We start from the raw sequence: 20303 nt of genomic DNA on the forward strand, positions 1-20303 counted from the left end.
GGGCTGTCGCACCTGTGACTGCTAAAAGGTGATGGACAGTACACTGATTAAAACAGGCAGTGAAATACACGCCCCATGATTATACTTGTACTTCAAAAGCAATAAACACCAAGATTTCATTAACTTGGCCATTATCTGCCACAACTGCCCCTTTCATTTTTAAGCTTCTAGGCTTTCCTCATGGTTATGGCTCCCAAAAGACTACTACGCTTCGTGCCAACCTGCAACCTCTTGCTCTCTGCTCCCCACCCCCCGCTGAGTTCCCTTGACCTTTCACATGTTATCACTGAACTAGGTGGTGTTTGCTTTCACCGCTTCTCTCAAGCACATCTGTTGGTGTCAAGAGTGTGCAAAATAAAGCAAAACTATCATGTTGTTTTGTCTAAAACAGGCCAAGTCTAACTGGGCGAAGAGGGAAGAAAGGGCAGTGACTGAATGTGTCCTGTCTCTACTGCACTGTGGGACCATGGGACCGGGTGTCTGCCTTCCGCAGATCTGGGGGAAAACACTCTGAAAGAAGCAGGTGACCACCACCAACATGCAGAAGACAAGACTGCCAAGTTTTATTTATTTCAAAAGGACATTTCCAGGGACATCAGGAAGCCACAAGTTAGTGTTGTTAAAAAAAAAAAAAAATCAAACATCTGCTATCAAGTGCTGCGTTTAATGAAAACCACCTAAGACAGAAAAGGAGACAGGAGATCACTATAGAGGACTGGCTGCTCAGAGGGGAGTTTGTGTGGCAGAGCACCTCCCTTCCACCGAGAGGCTGGGCACTGCTGGACAGCAAGTCACTGTCGTCCAGCGGCGGAGGTGAGGCGCTGGCCCAATGCGCTGAACTCAAGGAGGCACTTGGAGTCGAGGAACCTGAAGATGTGATATCCCAGGAGGTGGGAGAGGTCTGGAACCCATCCTCCGCTGCCAGGGCCCATAGCCCGAGGGCAAGTTATCCCACAGCCCTACACAGCCTCACTCGGGTCCTCACTGCTGGACCCTCCTTCTCCTAGCAGCAAGAAACATCGAAGACAATTCAAGCCATGCCTATCCCCCTCCTTCTCTCATCTCTCCCCTACCCCTTCACAAAAGATACTACAAGGGCAATAGTTCAGAGCTCTCAGGAAAGGGGGTCTGGAACCCTTTGGAGGCTGAGAGGCATAACACAGTGGTGTGGAAATTCCTTTCATCTTATGGCACTGATCTAGGTTAGACAGGATTTCTCCTGTGCTCTCTCACCCCCCGACAGACATACTGGCAGCAGCAGGTCTAGCCTTCGATCTGCACTGGGATTTCCCAGCAGAAGAGATGCTGGCCTTTGTCGCCCAGGAGCTCCCACTGCACGACCAGTTTGATCTGGAGAAAGAGAAAAAGAATTGGGAAAAATGAAAGCAGGACGTCGCCTCAATCCAGAACAGGTTTAACTATGACTCCTAGTAACAAACTGCCTAATTCCTCAGCTCTCTCTTCTTGAATCACGCCCTCAGGAGGGCTGCCTGGGATGTGGGCGCGGCCGGTGCACTTGAGCTCCCACGAGCAAACCAAGTCCCACGTGTGATTCGGTGTTAGTGGTACCACACACTCACCCCCCTGACTCGTGGGATTTAATTCCTAAAGCGTTCTTGTCCCTCTGAGATGAACGGTACATGACGAAGCCTTGCGAGGGAGGTAATTTTACATTTAAACAATTTCTTATAGATTTGGCAGTCCCAGTCAGCTCTTTCCAAGCATAACCAATTAGGAGCAGAGAGCAGAATGTCCGATTCGTAGGCATAACAAAATACCTTGTTACTGGTACTGAAGATGTCAACACACAAAGGATGTCAGAAGAAGTTTAGAACAATATGAATAATTTCTGGAACAGTAACGCTTTGTAGCAAAATAGCTTCAGTTGTAACTTGAACTTTTTTTTTTTTATAATAACACACCTCATTAGAAATCTCTGCTTTGATTTGTATAGTATGGACTGCCCCTTCTAATTGTTTTTTGAAGATTTAATTTATTTATTTGACAGAGATCCAAAGTAGGCAGAGAGAGAGAAGAAGGGAAGCAGGCTCCCCACTGAGCAGAGAACCTGATGTGGAGCTTGATCCCAGGACCCTGGGATCATGACCTAGGCCGAAGGGAGAGGCTTTAACCCACTGAGCCACCCAGGTGCCCCTGTCCCTTCTAATTCTTAATAAATCTCTGATAATTTTCCAGTCCCTTCTTATGTAGATAATTGCTTACCTGTTATTAGTTATTACCTCTAATTTGTACGTTTCTTTATAACACATGAGTGACCAGGAAACCTGGCTTCTGGAAACTTGTTTTTTAAGACTAGAACACATTAACTACTGTTTCACTTAATGCCTAAATTAACATAGTTTAAGCCTTTTTTCAAATGAAATGTTATTCACTTAACAATAACTACCATATACAAAATGCCTATGAGGTGGCAGGCCCTAATCAGACACTCCATGTAAGGGACCAGAGACTCAGAAATGCCAGTGATTTAACAGATACTCTGCAAATGAATCTACAGACCTGTTCTTGACCTGTAGGGTCTCTGAGATTCCTCAAATACAGATGCCCACTATTAGAATCTCTTTGTAATGTTCTTCAATGACTTGCCACTCCTAAAAACTAAATGGCTAGGCTGCTGCTGGGTTCTCCTTGATTTCCTTTCCAAAAAAAATGCAGCTTGTTTTCCTTTATGGAAAACAGGAATCCCTTTACTTCCTCCATTCTTATCAGGATTCCTTTTTTTTTGGTGAGTAAAGCCATAGAGGTTTAGTAAGGGAAGATACAGGAAAAGCTCTCAGGAGTGAGAGGGGTCCTGACAGGGCTGCCCATCAGGATTCCTATCTTAAACACACACCCATTCCAACAGGTTCTGCCTCACAAGTGTCTGGAAGGAAAAGAAGCAGGTATAGCAGGGTGAGTCAGAGGGCAAGGTAGGGGCTGGAGACCGATGCAGGGGAGAAAGAAGTGTGTGGAGAAAGTGACCTTTCTATTACGGAGCTGGGAGACTACTGTTCTCTTAAGAGATTAGTGGAGAAACCAGGACTTTCTGATAACTTGGCATCTTGAACTATTTGGTATCTGCCTACAATCTTTTTTTTTTTTAAAGATTTTATTTATTTATTTATCTGACAGAGATCATAAGCAGGCAGAGAGGGAGGGGGAAGCAGGCTCCCTGCTGAGCAGAGAGCCCAATGCAGGGCTCGATCCCAGGACCCTAAGATCGTGACCTGAGCCGAAGGCAGAGGCTTTAACCCACTGAGCCACCCAGGCACCCCTACCTACAATCTTTTAACAGTGCCTAGGTTTTGGGGGTCACAAGGCCTGGCTCTAGATCGAGATGTAATGTTTCTGAGCAGAGTGGACTCTTTTCCTACTGCTTAACACTGGAGGCTCAAATTTCTTCCCTCATAAAGCCGATGTAATATTGCTCAGCGAAGTGTGGTCAGGGGGATGGAGGCAGACATTGTGTATCAAAATGGCGTCAGGAGGCGACAAAGAACAGAGGGCCGTGATGAAGAGGATCTGCCTTACCTCAGGATTCCTAAGACTCCCACTCATCTCCTCACCCCCCGAGCTTCTGTGCTGCATCACAGACAGATGAAGGACCCCGACCCCAAGCTTCTCTTCCTCTCCCCTCAGAGTTCTCATCTAGTCACAGGCCTTCAGCATCCTGAACGACAAGGTCACTTACGGAGGGGTACTCATTCTTCACGGGCAGTTTATTCAGGTAGCTGTAGGTCTTGTCTTTTTGGATGGGGCAGTTGATTCCACTCTTACAACCATCAGGCTCAGGAATGGGAAAGGGAACTGGGACGCCCAACACGATGCCATGCACCACAGCTTTGCTACTTTGAGACAGAATATCTAAGAGGAACAAGAGAATTAGATAGTAAAAGGAACGGCCTATTTCAAAACCCTAAGGAAAAAATTAAGATATGGTCCCAAGCAACGGCACTGTGAGGAGAACAAATCATCAAGTCTGTATTTCTTCATTGCTAGGGTCTATTTCTCTTTGTGGTTATGCCTAATACCTCTGTGAATGCTACAGACTAAGTGTTCACGCTAAAAACAAAACAAAAAAAGCAACCAAGACAGTTGTTTTCTTTGCTCTCGCTCCCACCTTGCTCTTAACGGTCTTCCGGTTTCTTGGGGGAATCAGAGCTACGTGAATAACCTTATCCAACAAAGTCACGGAGGTTTTTGGCAGTACACTTTGTTAATTATATCAGCTTCTGTCAAGTGTACAGGGTATCTTATGGAGTTTTAGAAGACTGGTCTCTGGATCCTCAAATGCCCTGCCCGCAGGATTCCATTAGAAAATTAAGAACAAAATGGAAAGGGAGCTCCACAGAAATGCCATGGGCGGTAACAGGAAGAGAGAACCCTTTAGAAACTGGCTAAGATTAGAAAGAAGAGGTATATTTCTTGCTCTCCCTCTAACCTCTATATCATAAGATGGGCAGGTAGAAGGAATAAATACAATAAAATTAGGGCAACTAACTAGCTGTTAGGTTATCCTGGAGATCCAGAGTACTGGCTCTGTTTCTCTCTCTTTCTTCCTTTCTGGATTGGGCATTACTCTTGTTTACAAAGCACATTTTTGGTTTGGGACAATAGAGGGGGCAGGGTAACAACTCTAGGATTTAGAGCTGTCTTTAGGCTGAAGAACAGAAGATGACAGGAACATTGAGATTTCTTATTAGACTGTCCCATCTAGTTCCACAGGATAGAAAGTGAGGAAAGGATTCAAAGTAGATGCCCTTTCTAGAAATGAAGCTTAGATTTTTTTTTTCTTGGGTCCCCAGCGAATTCCCAGAAGAAGGTAAGCCTGAGCTTTGCACAGGCAGGAAGGGAGGTCACGGACGTCCTGACTGCAATGCTTCTGCCCCACACCCCGCGTTCATTCCAATACTTGAGACTTGTTAGGCTTTAAGATAAACTTGAAGGCAACAGCCACTTTTACTCACTACTGGTGAAGGTGACATTGACACTGTAAGACTGGCCTTTGTGCAGTTTGCAGGGCTGGGTGGGGCATGGGTTCACATTCAGTTCCTTTATAACGCCAACCCCAGAACCTGTTAAACAAAAAGAAAAAATGAATTGGAATAGGAGGGAAAAGAAACCACCTATGCTGTCCTCTACTCAATGGAAATGTGCCCTGCTCTCTGGGAAACTCTTCATATTTGATGGCTGAAGGGGAAATGAAGAAAATCGGGTAAGTATAAAAAGGCAGCCGCCCTGCTCTCCATCTTCTTGGGAGGGCTACACCAGGGAAAGTCATCCCCACCCCTCCTTCCATTCCCATGCAGGATTTATTTTTTAAAATTTTTTATAAAAGATTTTATTTATTTATTTGACACAGAGAGAGAGAGAGACAGCGAGAAAGGGAACACAAGCAGGGGGAGGGAGACAGGGAGAGGCAGGCTTCCCACTGAGCAGCGCAATGTGGGGCGGGGGGGGGGGGTGGGGGGGGTGGGGGGGGTCGCAGGAACCTGAGCCCAAGGCAGATGCTTAAGGACTGAACCAGCCAGGATTTAAAGCAGCATACTTATGGCACAAGTGATGGCTCAGGGCTCAGGGCTGCCATGGAGACTGGCTGCTCCTGAACTAGCCCCCCACCCATGTTCTTCTGATCCTGTCCTGGTTTCGCTCCAAATTGGTGGTCACGGAGCTTTGTATACCCCTACCAGGGAAAGCAATCTTAAGAATGCATCTGCAGTATACAAGCGTATACTTCGGAAACACGCGTTCTTCAAAATAAGCGTCTCTGGGACACACCGTGTATCTCTGCAGTCTCAGCAAAGACAGAAGTGCTATTTGTTCCCAATAAATCCTTGCCCTAAATGGGTTCAGTAAAATCTTTCAAAATCCCACTGTCTGATCCAGGCCCCTGAAACTGGACAGCTGAATGGAGAGAAAGCAAGCAAACTGCCTGTTAACACCATCTACACCAAGGAAAGCTTTTTTGTTTTTTCTAAAGAGATTTTGTTTGCCAGAGAGAGAGCGAGCGAGCGAGCACGCACAACCATGGGGAAAGGCAGGCAGAGGGAGAGGGGGAAGCAGGCTTCCTGCTGAGGCTCCATTCCCAGGACCCTGGGATCAAGACCCAAGCTGAAGGCAGAGGCCCAACCAACTGAGCCAGCCAGGCACCACCGAAACACCCTACCCGTCCCACCCCCCGCCAGGAAAGCTTAAGCTCTGCCATTCAGCCATCAAGGCTGAGAGATAGGCTCTGGGACTGACACCTGGGTTTGCAAGCTCACAGGCTCCAGGACTTACTGCAAAACCTCAAAACAAGATACTTCACCCCTCTGGGGAAAGTTAACAGTGACTGCCTCATAGGGTAAGTGAGCTAACACACTTAGAGCTCTTAGGAAAGTGTTTGCAACGTAGGAGCGCTATGTAGGTGTTCATTTTATTACCATCTCATCGGGATTTGGTCCTCGAATTTAATCTAGAATAGCTGCTCCTGGGTGGGTTAGCAAGTTCCTTTTTGACACAAAAAGTGGGCCTCTCCTTTGCAGTCACCAGGTTTGCTCAGCCCATCGGATATGAAAAGAGAAGCTCATGTCAAAAGTCTTGGTCTTCTCAGCCTGTGCCTGCTCTTGGCTGGGACAGTTTCATCAAACTGACCAACACTGCTCCAGGGAGGTCTGTAAATAATAACTTGCAGTCCCTCATCCCCAGCTTGCTTCTCCATCATAAGCAAAGTTCTCAAAATACACCTGCAAGAACTCTCTTCTGCAAGCACTGTCTTCCACTCACTGTGTCCTCCTATCTTCTACAGACAGGAAAACAGATATCCGGAACTTGAATCAACAACCCCCTGAAGATCAGTGCTTATGCTAGAGCTTTCAATGTCCACTTCTACCTGCTTCTTTCCAGAGTGGGTCACATGTTCTAGGAGGACCCGAGGAAAGCGCAGTACTTGGAGCTCCTTCATCCACTTTTACTGGCAAGAGGTGCTTGGATTTTCAATGTCCACAGAACAAACTCCTCAGTCCTAATCGGCAAAAATAGCAAAACCAATTTGCTTGGCCACATTGCTTACTTGAGGAAATACCACTCCAGGGGGAAGGGTCAGTGGTAAAGCAGCACTTGAAAACCCTTTGATGTGGGCACTGACGTTTTTACACTGTTATTTCCCAATTCAGAAGTCAATTGAAAATCTGTAACTGAAACCATCCTTCCCTTAAGAAGTTCTTGCCATAGGTGTACAGCTGCTTTTTTCAAATGAGCAGAACAGTATCTGGATTTGGTTTCCATAGTTGTTGTTTTTAATGTTAATTTAATGTTACCACTGAAACCCAAAGTGGTTCACAAACACCCACTAATTTCCTACAGCTTACAAGCTGTAAGAACTTGGTAAGTTACTCCATGTGCCTGATTCCTCATCTGTAAAACAGATCCTGAGGGCTGAATGAGTTAATAAAGTTAATATAATATCTTCATCCAAATTTGGCCACTAAGTTTAATGGAGGGAAAGGCAGTAATTTGAGGCGATAATAGCATCTTTCAAGTGCCTGTAGTTCAGTGGAACAGCATTTGTTAAGTATTACGAGGCCTGGAGTCTTTACTCTTTAATCAATCCTGTCCCCTAGCCCAACTTTGTTTTTGCCTCAACATAAATTTCGATGATACAGTGGAGACTATCTATTCCCTCATTTACTTTTTCAACACATATTTACTGAGCAGTTACTATTACCTGGGCACTAGATACAAAGGATCAAACTTAGTCTCATTCCCACTCTGCTGGGTGACTTTGGGTAAGTTACCCGACATCTCTGGAGTTCAAGAATTGACTCCAGGATCTCCAAGCTTCCTTCCAGCTCACAGATTCTATAAAATGTCTTCTTTCACTTACCATCCCACCTTTTCACTTCTGGAAAGTTCTGCTCGAACAAATAATTCCATAGACTTGACTATTTAGTACCCGCCCCTCCCCACTTGTATTTCCCCAAAAAGATCCCTATCACAGAGAAAAGAGTGGGTTATGTGTCACAAGCTGTGACCAGCAACACGAGTTTTACGTACAGGAGGAAACAGTGATTAAGAATCACAAAATTATATAGCCCAAGGGAAGCGGCAATGGAGCAAATTATGAAAAGGAGAATTGGCTTTTGACTTGTCAGCAACAGGGAAATTAAAAATATAAAAGCAAGCGGCGTGGGGAGGGAGAGGTCATCCAAGATACGAGGCGTACACAAAGTTCTGCGCCCCACCGCTCACGCCCCGCGCAGCACTGGGATCTCCAGTGGTTTGCCCTACAAACTTTAGGAAACTTCAGCAAAAGGCCCAGCTCCAGGTGGTGTTCAGGGACCCCAACCACGCGTCTCAGGAAAGAGACAAAGTTGTCTGCCGTTGGGTTTCGCCGCCCGCAGCTTCTCCCCGACCCCGGCCCACTCCAGCAGCTGAGCCTGGCCGACGGCGGGACCCGCCCAACCTAGCCGGGGGGGTCTCGGCGCGGGGTTCCCGAGAGGGCGCGGGAATCTCGGGCAGGTTGGGGCTCACCGCAGTCCTTGAAATGCACCGGCTCCGCCAGGGCGGAGGCGCCGAGCGCCAGGAGCAGGAACGCGGCGACCAAGAAACGCATCGCAGCTAAACAGGTTCCAAGCGCGAGGAAGGAAGAGGGGATCGTCCCAGTCACAAGATAAACCTGCCGGGGCGGGCCGGGGGAGGAGCCTGGTCAGGCCACTCATCACCAGCATCCAGGGCGGGCCCTGCCCGCGCCCCGCCCCCCGGCCCGGAGAGCCGAGCTTGCCTCGGTCCCGCCCAGACGCCGGCTATCTCCGCCCATCTGGTCCGCTCCGCGGCTCCGTGGCTCAGCAGGCTTGGATCCATCTCCGCCCCGCCGCCGCCTCGCACAGACGCGCCTCTGGATTTTGTTGGTGCGCCTTCGCTTCCGTAAATGGTAGCATTTCTAGCCAATCAAATCTCTTCTCTTCCAGCACCACCCAATAGGTGCGCTCGGGGGCAGGGTCTCTGTGGGTCCCGCCTCCGAAGGCCCAGGTGGAGAAAAGGATTGGGGCGACGCGGGGGGCGGGGTTTGTGGAGGAAGATGGCTGCCGTCCGCGGGCTGTCCCTAACGGCCGCGGCGCTGAGAGCGGTCACTCCCTGGGCAAGGGGCAGGTACCAAGCCTACAAAGGCACCTGGGAAGGGTGTTAGGTTCTGCGCCTCCAGGACTAAGGGGAGAACGAAGGCCTGCGGGGGAGGCGAGGGCTTAGCGTGAGGCTGTCCAGGTGGAGGTCGTCAGGGTTGCCGGGAGGCTGTCCAGGTAGAAGTGACCAGGTGCCCCTCTGCTCCCGGGCTCATCCTCCTCCCATGTGCAGCAGGCTCCTCGCGGCCTCTCGAGGACCTCAGGCTCGTCGGGAAGCGTCGTCCTCCAGCGCCGAGGCCGGCGAAGGGCAGATCCACCTCACCGCCAGCTGCGTCCAGGTAGGAGGTCGGACGCGGGGCGGCGGTGCCCCGGCGAGGGCCAGGAGTGCGCGGACTTCCCCTTGGCCCACTCTTCTGCCACCTCTTGCCGGGCATTCTTGATCCCCGTTTTTGCATTTCAGAGACTTCTGGAAATCACCGAAGGGTCGGAATTCCTAAGGCTGGAGGTGGAGGGAGGTGGATGCTCTGGATTCCAATACAAATTTTCCCTGGATACAGTTATCAACCCCGACGACAGGCAAGAAGGAAGGGGTGGGTCCTCAGAGAATGTGTGGGAGGGATAAAAGGGCACGTTTGTTTCGAATTTAAAAGCTTTGCTAAGAACGCCCAACACCATCCTTCTCACGCAGTGGGAATACAGTGAGGACTTGTTGTCATGATTCAGAATAACTATATTAGAGGAGGGAAGTTGGCCTGCCTGGGTCCTTAGCGTAGTCAGGCTGGACTGGATTCCAGGCCTAAATCCCTAAACCTTTACCAGTATTCATTCCTTTGACCCTTTCTGCCTCAGAGAAAAGCAGCACTTGTTAGAGGTAATAAGGAATGTTTCTCCTGTTTTGGAAAAACGGGATATGCACCCCAGGGCTCAGAGGGTATTATGGTTTTGGTGTTTATGATAGACCTTAATGTCTTCCTTCTGTCTTTTTCAGGGTGTTTGAACAGGGCGGGGCGAGAGTGGTGGTTGACTCTGATAGCTTGGCCTTCGTGAAAGGGGCCCAGGTGGACTTCAGCCAAGAACTGATCCGAAGCTCATTTCAAGTGTTGAACAATCCTCAAGCTCAGCAAGGCTGCTCCTGTGGCTCATCCTTCTCTATCAAACTTTGATGTGATGACAGGTGACCCAGAGATTGCTGCCACTTGTACCAACTTGAGGAACCTAGGATTAGTAGAATTCTAGAGGTTTCCTTCCAATCATGTCCTCCTCTCAGTTTTATTTTCCTCAGTCCAGGAGTGTTGTGTTTTGCCACTGTTATGTTCAGAATATGAAGCTTTTACTCTCGATCTGTTTTTCACTCACACATTTCTAAGGCCAAGCCTCTAGGTGCTGTGATCTAAGATATACTAACTGGTTGAAATCTGCCTGCTATAATCTGTAGAGCCTCCAAGGTTCCAAAATTTGGAGTCACTTCTCAGGTGCTTGTACACAGGTGTGTAGCTATGTATAAAAGCTCCATTCTGAAGAAAGTCCTTACTTACTTAGTCCTTGTGTTCTGGATCAGGGTCACCGATTGGGTAGCTTGAACACTGGTTACTAGGCTAGAAAGGATGAGAAAGGCAAACGGAAATTTCTCTTTTTCATCTCACTCTTCTGGAATGTGCTAGTGACACCTTCTTTTTCTTTCTTTCTTTTTTTTTTTCCCCCCCTTTTCCTCCTACATCCTTATTTTCTGTGCTGCCCATTCCTGCTTCCCATCTGTTAGGGTAGATACATTTTCCTCTCTTACTCGCAGGTCTTCTGGATTCACAAAACCAGTAGTCCATCACCCAGGAAACTTGGATCTAAGCCCCACTGATAACCTGAATCATTTAAAAAATAGGCCTCATACTCTGTACTCACACAGACATTTCAAGATTCTGTGATTATTCAGTGACTGAGTCTTTTTAGGACATGTTGCTCTACTTATGGTGTAAAATGTCTTTGGTCTCATGCATAGCAGGAAGGGGTCCCCTTGTTGGTAAAGATAATGGATGGTTAGGGATTTTCTTTCAGGTTGGATTACCAGATAAAATGCAGGATGCCCAGTTAAATTTGAATTTCAAATAAATGATTTTTATTGTAAGTGTGTCCCAATTATTTTATGAGACATACACTAAAAATTACTTGTTGTTTATCTGAAATTCAAATTTAACTGGGCATTGTGCATTTTTTTTTGTTAAACCTGGCAACTTTATGTTAGGGTTGCTGAAAGAAAAGCTCTTGAAGCCACAAATTCCAATGAATTTCAAAGTACTTGTTTGGGTATGGCACTTAATTAGGCTACAGAGCTAGCAATTGTTGCTGTAAGTGTGTGACAGTGCTGGGGGACCCAGAACTTCATGGACAGACAACTAAAAAAAAGACAGAAATACCACCACCATGACAAATGGTTTATTAATGCTCATGTGGGGAAACCACAACCAAATTGCTTCTAGAAAAATTATTGGTTAAACTCTTGTTTTCCTCAATAGCCTAAAAGTTCATTACAACAAAAACTTGCATTTCTGGACTGGATTGGAATTAAGGTCATTCAGCAAAAGAATTTACCATTAAAAAGGGAAATATAGATTTTAGAGATAAGATGAAGCTTGGGTACTTATATTTTCAATATGGGAAAACCTAGGATTTAGAGAAAACAAATTTTTGTGTGTACAGTGTGTATAAAGAGGTTGGAAGGGACACTCAGAAACCTGACCTTTGCGGATTTCCATGGGAGGAGGTAGAAAACAGCATATCACGGGAACGTCTGTTTAAGTTTACTAAGACATTTAAAGTTGCTGCCCATACCTGGGCCTAATTAGATTTTCAGCTCAGACTAAGTCTTTTCATCCTCTTTAAAAAGAGATTTTGCTACCTTTTCAATGTTGGAACATATCGTTTTAAAGAGTGCACTTTATTTTTATTTATTTTTTTAAATAAGCTCAATACTCAGCGTGGGGCTTGAACTCATGACCCTGAGATCAAAAGTTACATGCTTTACTGACTGAGCCAGCCAGGTGCCCCATGATTTTGTGATTTTAAAACTCATGCAGAGCAGGAGCTTAAATGCTTTAGTTGCTAAATAAACCATTAAATTGCAATGGTCACTTAGATAGGAACAGAGTCCCTTTGAATGCCTATATCTAAGTACCTGCTATTAATGGGGGAGAATTGGGATTCTGTGTTTTAGAAAGGGTGGGTTTGGGAGAAATCACCTTACTCTATCACACTAGAAAGCATCATGAGAAAATCCGAAGTAGTAATAAAAAGCTTCTATTGGAGTAGGATGATGTAGAAATTTTAACAGCAGAGAGCATAGAGAAATAATAGCATCAAGGGGATAGTGGGCAGTTTGCTTGGAATAAGTAGTAAGCTTAGTAAAATAGGTTTAGGGTCTTTTGCAGGCCCTTTATGATCAGGTGCCCTCTTTCTGGTCTAGACCAGCAGATATTTTCACAAATTTTGCCTACTGTGCAAATTCATTTAGGAAAACTTGATACTCTTCTGGTATCCATTGGAAGATTATTTTGCTTCCCCATTACTTTCAAGGAGAAAGGCCTTATTGTTGCAGAATTGGTTTTATTTATGCAAGTTAGAGAGTGTTTGGGGGTAGCATACCCTGCCTTTGCCCTACTAAGATACGATGCAAGAAGTAGAAGTAAGGGAGCCCTGCATCTGCTTTATGATGTGAATATGCCCCCTTTTTTTTTTTTTTTTTTTTTTTTTTTTAATTTGAGAGAGAGAAGGAGCAGGGGAAGGGGTAGAAGCAGACCCCGCACTGAGCGTGGAGCCCAGTGTTGGGCTGAGCTGGATCCTGGGACTCCAGGATCACCACCTGAGCTGAAGGCAGATACTTGACCGATTGAGCCTCCCAGGTGCTCCAGCGTTGTTGTTTTTTTTTTTAAGATATTACTTATCCCTTTGACAGACAGCGATCACAAGTTGGCAGAGAGGCAGGCAGAGAGAGAGAGGAGGGAAGCAGGCTCCCTGGGGCAATCCCAGGACCCTGGGATCATGACCTGAGCCCAGGGCAGAGGCTTTAACCCAGTGAGCCACCCAGATGTGACCCCCCCCTTTTTTTTTAGGATTTTATTTCTTTATTTGAGAGAGAGAGGGAGAGCACTAGTAGGGGGCAGGGCAGAAGGAAAGGGAGAACCAGACTCCCCACTGAGTAGAGAGCCTGAGTCAGGGCTCCATTCCAGGACCTGGAGATCATGACCCAAGCGGAGGGCAGATGCTTAACCGCTTAACCGATTGAGCCACCCAAGTGCCCCTATTGTCTATCTCCTTTATGTTGGTGGCTCAAAAGGCGCGGGCCTCTCAGTCAACATTCAGGTCAGGTCTTACCTTGTGGTGGAATCAAACTCTTCAGTTGTGTGGTTGCTAGTGACTAGCGGTGTGGGAGCTGTAGGTGGCCCACCCATCCTTAGTTTCTTTGTGTGGGAATGGCCACAGATTACAAGGGATTAGGACAAAACAGGCTTAGGAGAGATTAGGAAGGGCTACTAAAGTAGGTGTCCAAGAACTTTCTAACTTTTTTAACTTCTAAGAGTTGAAACCTGTTAATTCAGTCTCCTTTTATACAGCATTGAGTGTATACAGAGAAGCAGGCAGCACTGATTGTGTGGTGTAGTCCGCCTTCAGTGCTGGCTGAGAGCAGATAGGTGCCGCTGGTAGTGCCTGGGACCCAGCATTGTCCCCTGCAACATAGTTATGGTTTTGAATGTTTGTCTCAAAGGCGGGAAACTCCTCTGCTTTTCTAGGTCTCTAGCAGTGGTGTTTCTGATTGCTCTGTTAAAAAAATCCCTTTGTCCTTTCTCCACAGAAATGCTACAGGGCTATTTAAAGAAAGTTTGCTTTAAGAAGTTCGGAAGTAATTATGTGGCTTTAATTGTCAGATAAATACATGAAGAAGGGAGCATTTAAGCAGTCTATGGCCAAAGCTGTATTTAAAAATATTTTATTTTTTTGGAAAGGTAATACACATGGTACAAAATTCAAAAAGACGCAAAAGGGGATACAGTGAAAAGTCTCCCAATCCTGTACCCATCCACCCTGCCACCCTCCCCACAAACCACTGTTGTTTCTAAGAATTTACCCTATAGGTATAATCCCATAGATATAATGTGAAATAACATATACACAAGAATATTCATTATGGCATTACTTATAATAGCAAGAGAGGGGAAACAATGGAAATGTCCATCAGTAGGGGATTGATTAAATAAATTATGATTTATCTGTTCAATGGAATAATATACAATTATAACATAGAATGAGACAGTTCTTTATGTGCAAGTCTGGATTAAGTGAAAACAAAGTGCAGAACGGCATGCATAGGATGCTACTTACGTTTTTGATACAAAGAAATACATGTATGTGCATGAAGATTTTCCGGAAGGGTGAGCAGGAAGGTGAGGGCTGGGGGGCGGCGCAGTGCCAGCGCATATATGGAAGGGTGCTGAGAAGTTCTCTGAACCGTGGGGTGTGAGGCGGAGTGGCGAGGAGGAGGTCAGCAGATACCCAGGTGTCTTTCCCCTTTCTTTAGACAAATAGCAGCACACGGTCTACTCTGCTCTACAGCCTTTCCCCGCTTAGTCTGTTTGGATTTCTTATCAGGACATTTAGGGCAATTTTTTTTTCTTTCATTTTTAGGCCCCTGTAGCAACTGATTGTTTCTGATCTTTTGCTGTTACAAGTAATGCTATAATAAATAACCTCTTACACGTGTCATTTCACATTTGGTGAGACTATATCTGAAGGTTAAATTCCTAGAAGGGTCAGAGTAAGTGCTTCTATAATTTTGAAAGACATTGCCATATTACCCTCTTCAGAAGTTGCGTCCTTTTAAAGCCCTGTCAGCTTTGTATGTGAGTCTCTCTTTCACCAGAAGCTTGCCAACTAGGAGTCTTAGCAAACTTCTGATGTTTGCCAATCAGACAGCCTTTAAAAAGTGTCTCAGGTGTGGTTTTAACTCACATTTCTTTTGTTAGGAATGTGTAACGATGTATTTTTGTCTGCTGAAAACATCTCAACTAGTACAGCGACATAGAGCAAATTGTTTAAACCCTGTGTGTCTCAATTTACTCATCTATACATTGGGAATAAAAATAGTAAGTGGAATTGCTGGATGATTAAATGAAATTTGTGGTCAGCACTCAGTAGAGTGCCTGGCACATAACAAGCATTCAATAAGTTACTATGGGATGGCCGACAATGAGAGCAGCAGTAGGACAGTACAGATTAAATTAAGAAAATAGCATTCATCTCCGTGTCTTCAGGCACATGGGGTCTTGTTGACTTACATTGCCTTTCATCAGACAAATGCAAAGGCAGAGCTTTCCTTGTCTTAGAAGAATAAAGAACCCTTTCCCATTGGATCCCAATCAGAGGCTCTTGGCAGAGCCGGCAAAAGCATAGGCCCATCCTTGTATCTAACATTTAGACTTAGTCAGCATAGTAAAGAAATTTAGTTTCATATGAAATAAAAACAAAAACAGGAGCCCAAATGTACCTTTCTTTATTCCACTGTGGTTCTCAACTTCTAGCTGGCCAAGGATGGAGTGGGTCTCTACTTGTCCACTGAGAGGAATGCCAACCTGCCTTCCCATTGTTGAGAGAAAGACAGCAAGGGCTTCTGAGTAGAGAGAAGAAACGACGTGGGGAATCTGGCTTCCCCTAAACAAGACTGCACTGTATTTCACGAGCCAGAGAATAGACCCCTTTATTTTTAGTACCTCAAACAGGTACCCACAAAAGGAGAGCCCAGGAGAGATTTGTGTCATGTAAGAAGCAGTGTGTATTTAATACAGGTCATTGGAGATGGGCCCCGTCCTGTGGCAGCCTTGCTGTGGTGCACAGCAGCTGTCCTGGGTAGACTGGGAGTGCTTACCCAAAGCAGCCGAACATTTTCTTTAGCCTTGTGGAAAGCCTTGGCTCCCCCTTTCTTATCACCTCCCCATATTTTCCGTATTGCCCTCTTGCTGCTTTCTCAGTCTCCGTGCTCCCCTTCATCTGTGTCTCTTCCACTCAGCAAGCTGGTTTCAGTCTTGCTCCTCTTAGATGAGGGGATCTTCTGCCCCTGCCCGGGGCCACAGCACTGCTAACAGGATGGAGATGTGGCACAGTCTAGCCCAGACGAGCTTGACTGAGGTGAACGGTTCTTGGGAGGAGGACTTGGAGTCATGCCCCAAACTTCCGCCAATCCTTTTTTGCTCAAGAGATCCTGAAGGACCATACCCGGGCAGATGTGACCTCTGACCCAGCTGTGGAATCATCAGGATGTTATGTGGATCGTGACTGGGAAAGGGTGTCTGCAGTAGGAGTCCAAACGACCTTGCATGTTTTCAGAGCTTGAGGGGGTGGATGAGGGCCATCCTTTGGTAAGCATCCCACAGCAAGGCCAGAACAGATGATACGCTGATCCTCATGGCCAGTGGCTGAAGCATTAAAGCATTTGGTGGTGTTTGAGCCAAGCAAGGGCATGGTGGCATGAAGGCAGTGATGGAAGCTCACAGCCAGGGCCTAAGCTGGGAGAGTTGAAAAGCAGGCAGGTCTGGCTGGGAGCTGGCGTGCAGGGCCTTCTGCCTGCTTCTTCATGATGTCTTCCCAGCTAGGAAAGCCTCCTCCAGGCCCCTGCCCGTGGCTGGGGCCCATTTCCAGGTAGCTGTCCACACTGACCCCTCACTGCTACTCCTTGGCAGTGCAGTGTGGGGGGCCTGCCTCGGCCACGTAACCTGGAGCACAGTGGCAGCGGTAGGAGCCCTCGGTGTTCTCGCAGTGACCGTGGGCACAGAGTGCAGCAGGCCCGTTCAGGTCATCACATTCATTCACATCTAAGAGGAAGGGAGGGAAGAGAGCACTGTAGGGAGCCCAGGTGCCTCTGCTGCTGTGGTCACTGAGCCTCTGCCCTGCGGTGGAATCCTACATGTGGCAACCAGAAGCTGAAGTCACTGCTCGAAGACGAAGCTTCTCAGAGACACACAGCTGGTGGTAGTGAACCCGTCCTGTGCCTCAGAGTGACCATGTCTCCTGCACCTTTCTTCTGCCTAGGAATCTCCATGGAAAGGATTTTCTAAACCCAGCAGGAGACCTTCCCTTGGCACGTTTCCCACCTGGCCTGGCTCCAGGACGGCCCACTAGGGGGCAGCAGTGGATTTTCCAACTATCCTAAGTTCAGTCTCTATATCTAACAGAGCAGTAGGGCAGGCCCAGTCTCTCCTAGAGCCATCAGGGTCCTCCTGCTCCCTGGGTATTCATTGCCACTCAGATTGCCACTTACCCACGCAGGCCATGTGGGCCATGTCCAGCTGGAAGCCCTCAAAGCAGTCACAGGTGTAGCCCTCCCTCACGCGCACACAGCGGCCATTCTCACAGCCGTTCAGGACGCCGCATTCCTCTGCCTGAAGCCCTTCAAAGCCGGCCTGGTGCTCTGGTAGGAGGGAGTCAGAGAAGGAAGCTGAGGCCTTGCACCTGACCCTGGGGCCCTCCCGCTCTTTATGAAGGATTGCTGCTGTTGAACTCCTAAGGTCAGGGTTGGGAGCCTCATGGAAAGTACCCTTAAGAAATAAGTATGTGTCTCCGCTTGGGGTGGCAGAGACGTGCCATGCTCTACGGGTCAGCTCCAGGAGGGCCGAGATAAGCTACTTTCACAGCGCCATGACCCCGGCAAGGGGGCGTCTACAGTTTTGGTTTTGTTGTGGTTGGTGGTAGTTAAAATCTTTGCGTAGTTTTTTTTGTTGGGGGTAGGGGGGAGACTGGCAGCAAGAGGGGATTAGCCTCATTCAACGCAAAAGCAAAACTTAGGCATCTGCTTGAACCTCTCTAAGCAGCTCCCAACCCCTGAGAAAGACCCGACCCTAGTCCCCGTGCGGTCTTAGTCTGATACGGCGGCTGTGCCTGTGGCAGCTTCAGCCATCGCACAGGTGCCAGGCCCGACTTCTTAGAATCCCAATCCCGTGTGCTGGGGTCATTGCCACTTACAAAGCGGGTCACCACAGCAGGACTTTAAAGTGATTAGAAAGCCTTAATGCACATTTCAGGCCACCAGCGTGAGGTCGTAGAGCGGGTCATTCTGCACACTGTGAGTGGCGTGGAGGGGGAAACAGGCTGCAGTGTGCCTGCTTTCTCTTGCTCTATCAACGCCCTCAGGGAAGCTTTTGAGGAGGAGGTGGTGTCCTGTACCTCTTTGGTGTCCCCTGTCCCAGTTCCTCAGTAGGGTCTGACCGGGCATTTGGAGTTGGCCCTTGAGGGACCTGTGAGAGGGCTTGGTGGGTCTTTCTTCCTCTGTGGCCTCACCCCACTGGAGTGATTAGTAGCCAGAGGAGGTGGAAGTGAAACAGCTGTGGGGCCCACCACTTCCCCACGTGGGCAGCAACACAGACCTGGCTGGCTGGCCACGTAGTGGGGCTGGAGTTCCGAGGGCTGCAGGGGTGACTCAAGAACGGGCAGGTGGTCCCCGGCGCGGCTGGCTGTGTTGGGGAAGGCTGGCTCTGGGATGGTGTCCTCAGGGCCCAGGTAGTTGTAGAAGGGGGCCCCCTCAGGGCCGTAGAGGCTGTAGTGCAGGTCCTCGGGCCCAGGGCCGTACTCATAGCCTGGTCGGAAGTGGACCCCCGCCTCCCGCTCGGCTTCAATCCGGGCCACATTGCACAGCTGAGCATAGACCTCTGCAGGGAGGAGGGAGAGAGGAAGCTGCCAAGTTCCTGGTAGCTAAGGCCTGGTGTGCTGTTCCCCAGCTCACTGCCTGGGGAGAGGGAACGGGCTGGGACTGGTCCCCTCCGGGAGTTCCTGGCTCTGCTCTTCTCCCCACCCCACTCCCTGCCCCGCTTTGTCCCCAAGCAATAGGGATGGGAGACAGGGCCACACTAATTGCTCTCCTCCTTCTAAATCCCTCCCTCCAAGGTGAGGGCCCTTCCCTGGGGCCCCTCCCTCCGAGTGGGCACGGGTCACCCTTCTCACCAGAGCTCCTGGGGGGGCAGAGGGCACACTGCTGGCTCCAGGCCTCGCCGTCCTGGCAGCAGCATTCTGTGTAGGTGGTGCGGTGCCCGTGCAGGGGCTGGCTGCACACATAATTGGTGACTCTTTTCCAGCAGATGTCCGTGTGGATGTCATGGTCAGGCAGGTCGTCTGGTGGCACAGGGCCCAGAGGCACGTGAGCCTTCCCGGCCCAGGTCCAGTCTCCCTGCCGCCCCACCACTCCAGCCTACTGACCCGTGCTACTGGTGCTGTTCACGCAGCGCTGCTGGCTGAGGTCCAGGGTGAGGGGGGGGCTGCAGAAGCAGTGGAAAGAGCCTTCAGTGTTCACACACTCCCCGTCCTCACAGGCCATGTCCTGGCACTCGTCGTGATCTGTGGTGGCATAGAGGTCAGGGGATGCGTGGGGCGGTAGGAAGGCAGCTTGCCCACAGACCGGCTTCATGGAAGGAGGTTTTCTTGTAACTGACAATGAAGAGTAGCTCCCTGCTTCCCCCTCCTCCCCGGCTCCAGCCCCGCCTGGGAGGCCCCTCCCTGGGGATCCCTTTCCAGCAGGGGCTCACATTCGAGCCGGACAACCCCTCCAGCTCCCCTGCTTCAGTGGGGACTCCCAGCAAGGATGGGGCTGGCCGGCGGGGGGGGGGGGGCTGGGTGAGTGGCCCGGGGGGGGGGGCAGCGCGTCCTCACCCTCGCACCGCCTGCGTTGGGCATTGTAGTGGTAGCCGGGGTGGCACAGGCAGATGTAGCCAGGCACCGTGTTGAGGCACCGGCCATTCTGGCAGAGACTAGGGCCGAACATCACACACTCATCTGCATCTGTGGGAGGGCAGAAATGAGGGGAGAAGCCGGATGAAGCAGAACGTAAGACTAGGGGCTCCAGAGCCAGACTTGCTGGTGGGAATCCTGGCGCTGCCACCTGCTAGTCAGGTGTCTTTGGGCAACTTGCTTGAGTTCTCCTTGCCTCAGTCTCCTGCCAGAAAAAATGCGGCTGCTATGACTTAACCTCCTACTGCCGTTAGGAAGATTAAAAGGTTAATATAGTTAGGTGCTTACATAGTGCTTGGCACATAGCAAGCACACTTCTGTTTCTGTTCTCTTTCTGTCTCCACCTTCAGGATTAGGGCACTGAAGGGCTCAGACCTGAACTACCCACTTTGAGTTTGGGTTCCCTGAAGTTTCTGGCTTTGTAAGTGGGGCCAGGAGGATAAGCAGCTGTCT

At 48.7% G+C, this 20303-nt stretch overlaps 3 protein-coding genes across 4 annotated transcripts in view; 1 reads left to right on the forward strand and 2 right to left on the reverse strand.

Moving 5' to 3' along the window:
- Positions 1 to 539: 539 nt before the first annotated feature.
- Positions 540 to 8872, reverse strand: NPC2 (NPC intracellular cholesterol transporter 2). 2 transcript variants are annotated; one of them, XM_082733540.1, is made up of 6 exons: positions 8762 to 8871; positions 8512 to 8656; positions 4968 to 5075; positions 3692 to 3864; positions 1250 to 1350; positions 540 to 867 (listed from the first exon to the last, which is right to left on the reverse strand). In XM_082733540.1, the coding sequence occupies exons 1-5, from the start codon at positions 8795 to 8797 to the stop codon at positions 1264 to 1266; spliced, it is 549 nt and encodes a 182-aa protein (XP_082589666.1). In that variant the 5' UTR covers positions 8798 to 8871; the 3' UTR covers positions 540 to 867; positions 1250 to 1263. The 2 variants fall into 2 exon arrangements, with proteins under 2 accessions (XP_082589666.1, XP_082589665.1); XM_082733539.1 differs by having other exon boundaries at positions 540 to 1350; positions 8762 to 8872.
- A 142-nt stretch (positions 8873 to 9014) lies between these two features.
- On the forward strand, positions 9015 to 15236 carry ISCA2 (iron-sulfur cluster assembly 2). Its single transcript, XM_082733559.1, has 5 exons — positions 9015 to 9129; positions 9331 to 9436; positions 9559 to 9674; positions 10087 to 11329; positions 11899 to 15236. Exons 1-4 carry the CDS (start codon positions 9059 to 9061, stop codon positions 10259 to 10261), a joined length of 468 nt encoding a protein of 155 aa, XP_082589685.1. The 5' UTR covers positions 9015 to 9058; the 3' UTR covers positions 10262 to 11329; positions 11899 to 15236.
- LTBP2 (latent transforming growth factor beta binding protein 2) overlaps positions 14058 to 20303 on the reverse strand; it is a 102539-nt gene continuing 96293 nt past the window's right edge. Inside the window, exons 31-36 of the mRNA XM_082733373.1 lie at positions 19773 to 19901; positions 19323 to 19460; positions 19071 to 19238; positions 18497 to 18778; positions 17395 to 17544; positions 14058 to 16948 (exon numbers count right to left, since the gene is read on the reverse strand). Of these exons, the coding sequence (XP_082589499.1) occupies positions 16803 to 16948; positions 17395 to 17544; positions 18497 to 18778; positions 19071 to 19238; positions 19323 to 19460; positions 19773 to 19901 (1013 nt within the window). The 3' untranslated portion in view covers positions 14058 to 16802. The remainder of the gene's footprint in view (positions 16949 to 17394; positions 17545 to 18496; positions 18779 to 19070; positions 19239 to 19322; positions 19461 to 19772; positions 19902 to 20303) is intronic.

Source organism: Mustela nivalis, assembly GCF_964662115.1.
Source record: "Mustela nivalis genome assembly, chromosome: 6".
NCBI lineage: Eukaryota > Metazoa > Chordata > Mammalia > Carnivora > Mustelidae > Mustela > Mustela nivalis.